Genomic DNA, 7,561 nt, shown 5'->3' with positions numbered 1-7,561 from the left:
TTTTAATTTATTTCCTGGTTCTAGTATTGAAATACTAAGATAATAATTTTAGTCTTTGCGCATCAATTAGTTCCCCTTTCATCCTGTTTCTCAGGTTATCGGTGCATTTTTCTCTTAGTCTTTTAGTTTTTTGTAGCATTTATGTTTCCTGTTTGACCCTTTGTAGCATTTGTATTTAAGTCTGTTCGCACTGGAGCCCCCCCCCCTGTACCTTGTTTGTGTGTGTGTGTGCGTGTGTGTGTGTGTGTGTGTGTGTGTGCACACTCACTTGGCAATAAAGCTCATTCTGATTCTGATTCTGATTCTGATTCTGATTCTGATTCTGACTCGTCTAAGACAGAATAAACTGAAGTCCAGTTCCAGGCTGTGATCCGTTTCCATAGTTTTCAATGAGCCCAGCAGAATCCGGGTCCGTGTTTTCCCCGTCGCTCTTCCCTCGGGTCATCCGGCGCGCAGGACTGGACGCTAATTTTCTGTGCTGGTTCGCAGGTGGTCCAGACCCGCAGCTGGTCCAGACCCGCAGCTGAAAGCGGCGCCATGAGCAGCAGACTGTGCGGGCGCGCCCTGCAGACCGTCCGCGCTCCTCCTGCGGCCTCCTCAGGTCGCTGGACCCGGACCGCGTCCTCCTCGTCAGGCAGGGGCAGCATGAACGTGTTCAACAGGGAGATGAAGAAGAGGCAGAGGAACTGGGCTGCGGCTCTGCGGGACGGCCACCAGTACGACTACCTGCGGGACGAGGTGAGAGAACCAGGTGTGCGGTAACTCGTACCTGAGCGACAGGTAAATCCTCAGTACCAACACCCAGCAGGTGTGATGTGCATCACAGTGAGTCTATCAGGGGCTGTACCTGGAGGGGCCGTACCTGGAGGGCAAGGCCCTGTCAGGCCCTGTTAGACCCTGCATGCACTTCAGCTCTTCACCTTCCCACGGACTGCACACCTGTGTCTTCGTCTCCGTCAGACAAGTCCCTCAAAGCTTTTATGAAAATGATTTAGGTGGAGACGGATTGAAACTCTGTTCTGTCCTGCAGGTGGGCAGCCGAGTGGCCGATCGCGTTTACGACATTGCGAGGTGGGTTCATGTCTGTGTCCAGATTCTGTTAACCAGAGTTTAAAGTCCGTCCAACACGTCTGCACCCCCTGTCTCCTCAGGACGTTTCCTCTGGCTTTAGACATCGGAGCTGGAAAAGGTCACATGGCAGAACATCTACACAAGGTAGAGTCGTGCACCTGCATCTGTCCCGTCTGTCCATGAAACAGGTGAGAGTGAAACACACCTGAGTCTGTCTGCTGGTGTTTCAGGACGTGGTGGAGCGCCTGTTCCTGACAGATGTCTCAGAGAAAACTCTGGTGAGTGAGACCAACGCCATAACGTCACACACACACACCATCTAACGTTTAACACACACTCCGCTGGGGTCGCCCTCTGGGTGTTACCACATGATTCATCCAGACTCCCCCGCTGCCTCCGTCTTTGTCAGGTTGTGTTGTGATGAGCCGTGACATTCAACGTTTCCAATCAGGTCCAGGGAATAAGGTGGTTTTTGTGTCCAATAGGTCAAAAGTGTTTTTACCGCTGGAGGTTGGACTGAACATAAAGTCGCTAACGAGGATTTTCTCTCTCTGACCTGCAGAAACAGAGAAAACAGACTGAGATCCCGACTCACTGCGTTCTGGCCGACGAGGAGTTTCTGCCCTTTAAAGAAAACACCTTCGACCTGGTGGTGAGCAGCTTGAGGTGAGTCTGAACCACAGGTTTCTGAAGATGTGTCACATGACTGGAGGTGGTGGAATGTGTTTAACCTCAGACGTCTTCTGTCTCTTGTCAGTCTGCACTGGATCAACAACCTGCCTGGTGCTTTCAGACAGGTGAGACAACAGGAAGTACTTCCTAGTTCCTTAGTAGTTAACGTCAGCTACCCAGCAGTATATAAAGTACTTCAAATCAGAAGTATATAAGGTAGTTAACATCAGCTACCCAGCAGTATATAAAGTACTTCAAATCAGAAGTATATAAGGTAGTTAACGTCAGCTACCCAGCGGTATATAAAGTACTTCAAATCAGAAGTATATAAGGTAGTTAACGTCAGCTACCCAGCGGTATATAAAGTACTTCAAATCAGAAGTATATAAGGTAGTTAACGTCAGCTACCCAGCGGTATATAAAGTACTTCAAATCAGAAGTATATAAGGTAGTTAACGTCAGCTACCCAGCGGTATATAAAGTACTTCAAATCAGAAGTATATAAGGTAGTTAACGTCAGCTACCCAGCGGTATATAAAGTACTTCAAATCAGAAGTATATAAGGTAGTTAACGTCAGCTACCCAGCGGTATATAAAGTACTTCAAATCAGAAGTATATAAGGTAGTTAACGTCAGCTACCCGGCGGTACATAAAGTACTTCAAATCAGAAGTATATAAGGTAGTTAACGTCAGCTACCCGACGGTACATAAAGTACTTCAAATCAGAAGTATATAAGGTAGTTAACGTCAGCTACCCGACGGTACATAAAGTACTTCAAATCAGAAGTATATAAGGTAGTTAACGTCAGCTACCCAGCGGTACATAAAGTACTTCAAATCAGAAGTATATAAGGTAGTTAACGTCAGCTACCCAGCGGTACATAAAGTACTTCAAATCAGAAGTATATAAGGTAGTTAACGTCAGCTACCCAGCGGTACATAAAGTACTTCAAATCAGAAGTATATAAGGTAGTTAACATCAGCTACCCAGCAGTATATAAAGTACTTCAAATCAGAAGTATATAAGGTAGTTAACGTCAGCTACCCAGTAGTTTATAAAGTACTTCAAATCAGAAGTATATAAGGTAGTTAACGTCAGCTACCCGGCGGTATATAAAGTACTTCAAATCAGAAGTATATAAGGTAGTTAACGTCAGCTACCCGGCGGTATATAAAGTACTTCAAATCAGAAGTATATAAGGTAGTTAACGTCAGCTACCCGGCAGTATATAAAGTACTTCAAATCAGAAGTATATAAGGTAGTTAACGTCAGCTACCCGGCAGTATATAAAGTACTTCAAATCAGAAGTATATAAGGTAGTTAACGTCAGCTACCCGGCAGTATATAAAGTACTTCAAATTAGAAGTATATAAGGTAGTTAACGGCATTTATTCAGAAGTATATAAAGTACTTCAAATTAGAAGTATATAAGGTAGTTAATGTCAGCTACCCAGCGGTACATAAAGTACTTCAAATTAGAAGTATATAAGGTAGTTAACGTCAGCTACCCAGCGGTACATAAAGTACTTCAAATCAGAAGTATATAAGGTAGTTAACGTCAGCTACCCAGCGGTATATAAAGTACTTCAAATCAGAAGTATATAAGGTAGTTAACGTCAGCTACCCGGCAGTATATAAAGTACTTCAAATTAGAAGTATATAAGGTAGTTAACGTCAGCTACCCGGCAGTATATAAAGTACTTCAAATTAGAAGTATATAAGGTAGTTAACGTCAGCTACCCAGCGGTACATAAAGTACTTCAAATTAGAAGTATATAAGGTAGTTAACGTCATTTATTCAGAAGTATATAAAGTACTTCAATGCTGTGATATCTGTACTGCAGTATGAAGGTGAACCTGTCAACACGTGTGACGACTGAAATAGTCCTCTGGTCTCTGGCTGTGTGTTGTGTTACCGTTCAGATCCAGCAGGTGCTGAAGCCGGACGGGGTCTTCATCGGGGCCATGGTGGGAGGGGAGACCCTGTACGAGCTGCGCTGTTCCCTCCAGCTCGCCGAGACCGAGAGGGAGGGAGGATTCTCCCCCCACGTGTCCCCCTACACCGCCGTCACCGACCTGGGCAACCTGCTGGGCCAGGCGGGCTTCAACATGCTGACTGTGGTGAGACGGCCTCGGGTCAAAGTTCAGATTCTCTAACGAGACGACTCAGAATCAGGATCAGGTTTATTGCCAAACAGACTGATTATTCTTTTCACTCTGGACGAATCAGTTGAATGTAAAAATTTTTGGTTTGTAATTATCTGAAAATCAGTGTGTGTGCGTGCGCGACCACGTTAATGCTTCCCCTCTGTCTCTGTCTGTTCCAGGACACTGATGATGTTCAGGTTCACTACCCAGGAATCACTGAAGTCATGACGGATCTACAAGGTACAAACTGCTTCAGTGTTGAAAAGCGGCTGATTTCAGATCTGCTGTTTGCTTTGGACTGACAGTGGTCAGTTTATTAGGTACACCTGCACAACAGAATGAAGCTCCACAGGAAATCCAACCTTTAGGTTCTTCGTCTGTACTTAAAGTGGTTCCTGACACCAGCAGCTTTTTACAACACGAGCTTTTGTTTGTGAGCCGAGCAGGGATGGGTGAGAGCAACTGTGCCTGGAACAGGAAGTCCATGTTGCACCGGGACACCATATTAGCAGCTGCAGCCATTTATAAAGGTGAGTCACATCCTGTCACATGATGAAAACATGTTACTCTTAAACACCAACTGACCACACAGACACCGAACAGCAGGACCCTGGTTGGGATTTTGTCGTCCTGGCCATAAAAACAGGATAAAGCATCTTTATTGTAGAAACGGTCAGCTGACAAACGGGCTCATACAAGTTTATTTCGGTCCAACTGCTGGTCCTATTTTTGGCACTTCTGTTTTTCCACTTTTAGAGATGAGTCCTTCCTCTATGAAGCGGATCTGTCATCACTGCACTGACGATCAGAGCAGCTGTTAATGTTGTAACTTCCTCTTCCTGCAGCCGAGGGTTCAGGATGTCAGACCTGTCTCAGTACAGACACTAACAAAACGTTGGACTGTTCCTTTAGTTACAGCCCAGCACTAAACGATGCCTCTGTTTGAAAATGTTTCAGAGATGTATGGTAACGAGGACGGATCCATCCCCGCCACCTTTGAGATCCTCTACATGATTGGCTGGAAGCCTCATGAGTCACAGGTAAGACACCTCAGGTCCATTGCTCCTCGAGGAAAAGGGCTCCAGAAAAAAGATCCAGGACAAGGTTCAAACAAAGCAAGTACAGAATAGTCCCTGAGTCCAGATCCCATCCAGAGACTGACAGCACCAATGAATATGGTGTCCTCATAGTGAATTTCTCTTGAGTGACATGGTTCCAGCTCTGCCTCTTGTTGATTTGTACTACATTTCCCAGAGTCCAACTGTTTAACCAGACAGCCTGTGTGGGATTATGGGATTATCATGTTCCTTAAAGTCCATCACTGCTGGGTTTTATCCATCAGTCTCATCTGTGAAGACGTGAATTAATGGTTTCAATCTCTGTCTCTCTCAGGCCAAACCAGCGAAGCGAGGCTCAGCCAGCGTGTCGTTTGGGGATCTGTCAAAGCTCAACCAGCCGCCCCCCCCGGCCCAGTCATAGCCCCCCCCCCCCAGAATTTATTGAAACATCAGTGGTTTGTAGTTGGGTCAAATATAGGCCCAGTGTCCAGTTTATTGGGAACCCCTCAGTAAGTCTAACCCAGCAGTGAGAGGGGGCTGCGGTTTGTGCTGCTGTGAAACACAAACTGAACCCCCGACCCCTGGGTCCGACTCAGGGGTTCCTAATAAGCAAACAAAGCAGCTCAGGGACACTTGTGTTTCTTTAAACAGGAACTTGGGGAAAAGCAGCTGTGATGTTGCAACTTCAGAATAAAAGTGACTCAATCCAGGAGGAAGTTGAAGTGGCAGAAAACACTGGAGCTGTGTTTGTTGTGGTCGGACACACTTTAACATCTGCAGAACAGGAGACGGCCTGCTGGTTCTGTTAAATCTGTAGTCTTCTATACGCAGCAGTAGAAATGAACATGGTACTGTTTCAGGATTTCTGTGTCTACATGGATTCATCAGTAGATTCAGATGTTAATTAAAAACGTTGAAGACCAAACCTGTGGATTGTCATGTTTCAGTCTTTACGACTTTATTTCATACAGTGACAGAATATTTTGGGCCTTCAGGATTTCAGCCCCCGCCCACCCACTCACCCGCCCAGTGTATTTTGTCACCAAAAGCCACAAGTCTCATTTGTTTCCTCCACATTTATGAGTCAGACCTTGTCACAAGAAAAACCCACTTAGTTCTGCTCCTCAGTCGGAGCTGCAGACATGTTGCTTCAGGTCTGCTTCCTCCTCGCTGGATCTTTCTGCTGCTGCTCGGGTAAGAAAATCTACTTTGCACCATCACAGCCTCAGAGCTGGACTGGACTACACATACTTACTGTATACTACTTTATATGTGTAGTACGTGCAGTACTAGATACACATACTCTACTACTTTATATGTGTAGTACGTGCAGTACTAGATACACATACTCTACTACTTTATATGTGTAGTACTGTGTTTTCTTGTAAGAACAGGAGAAGGAATGTCTTTAAAAGTGTTCAGGACAGTGTTGACAGTAAAGGTAGTAAACATACCAATCCTTCAGTCAAACTTCTGGACCTTTTCAGAACAATGATGCTGAAGTACTGACTCTGCACAGTCACACTTCACTTGTGGACCACAAAGGTCCTGGAACAGGTTTTTAGCCCTTTTCCACCTGATGTTCTGATCAGTCGATGATGGTTTTGTTGCAGGTCGAATTCACAATGTGGTGAATGTGCTACAGAACACAAGGGCCACTCTGCCCTGTCCTGACGGGACCAGGGACGACGTGACATGGAGCCGCCTCAGAGGGGGGGTGAAGGTTTCACTGGTCACCATCAAAAAAGGCAAAGTGGATCTAACTGAGAGCCGCTTTGGGCCCGGGGCAGACAGCTCTCTGCTGATACACAGTGTTCAAGACACTGACTCTGGTATGTACTTCTGTAATACAAAAAATGTTTATCTGAACGTGACCACAGATCCCAACATGGTGCGTCCAGACCAGAATGGAGAACCTACTGCAGGGGGCACAGACAAAGAGGCCCAGCAGCTCCCAGACCTGTGGAAAATACCTGTCGGTGTCGTCATTGGTGCTGCTCTGGTCCTCCTGGCTGTCCTCGCCCTGAGGGCCTGCTCCAGACACACAGACACACACACCAGCGAGGCCAGAAGGGGGGCAGAGGTGATCTATGAGGAGATCGAAGACAAGCCTGATGTAGAAAGTCCGTACTACTGGTCGGGCATCAGCCAAACTCCAGACACCTCCACACCAACAAATACTAACATGTACAGCAGCGTGCACAAACAGGAAACTAAAAGTCCCTGGACCGAGTGTGTGTATTCCTTCGTGCAAAATCCTGCAGAGGCAGGAAGCATCAGTCAGTAAAAACCTGCCAGTGTTTGTGCTGACTGCTGCAAAAACCAGCCTCCCTCTGACATCTGGAGTCCTGGCACATCCAAACAACCATCAGTGCCAGTTCTGCTGCGACACATGTGACCAGATGTTTTATTATTGTTCTCTGACGTGGTTTCGGGAGAAGTACTCACAGCCTTTACTGAAGTACAAGTACTAATACTACACTGTACTAATACTACACTGTACCAATACAAGTAAACTGCTTGATTTGAACAGTAAAGACAAAGATTCTGTCTATGACCAGAGAAAAACTGTGGTGCGTTAAATGACGTTAACGTCAATTCAACCAATTA

At 45.9% G+C, this 7,561-nt stretch overlaps 1 protein-coding gene across 1 annotated transcript; it reads left to right on the top strand.

Moving 5' to 3' along the window:
• The first annotated feature begins 419 nt into the window (after positions 1-419).
• ndufaf5 (NADH:ubiquinone oxidoreductase complex assembly factor 5) lies at positions 420-5,876 on the top strand. The gene is made up of 12 exons (XM_026323868.2): positions 420-738; positions 1,031-1,071; positions 1,152-1,215; positions 1,302-1,349; positions 1,634-1,737; positions 1,829-1,868; positions 3,669-3,866; positions 4,073-4,133; positions 4,340-4,423; positions 4,851-4,933; positions 5,286-5,373; positions 5,406-5,876. The coding sequence occupies exons 1-11, from the start codon at positions 538-540 to the stop codon at positions 5,370-5,372; spliced, it is 1,011 nt and encodes a 336-aa protein (XP_026179653.1). The 5' UTR covers positions 420-537; the 3' UTR covers position 5,373; positions 5,406-5,876.
• Positions 5,877-7,561: the final 1,685 nt, after the last annotated feature.

The sequence above is a fragment of the Mastacembelus armatus genome, unplaced genomic scaffold (assembly GCF_900324485.2).
Source record: "Mastacembelus armatus unplaced genomic scaffold, fMasArm1.2, whole genome shotgun sequence".
Classification (NCBI taxonomy): Eukaryota; Metazoa; Chordata; class Actinopteri; order Synbranchiformes; family Mastacembelidae; genus Mastacembelus; species Mastacembelus armatus.
Note: the sequence above shows the minus strand (reverse complement) of the source record. Positions and strands in the feature narration are given on the sequence as shown.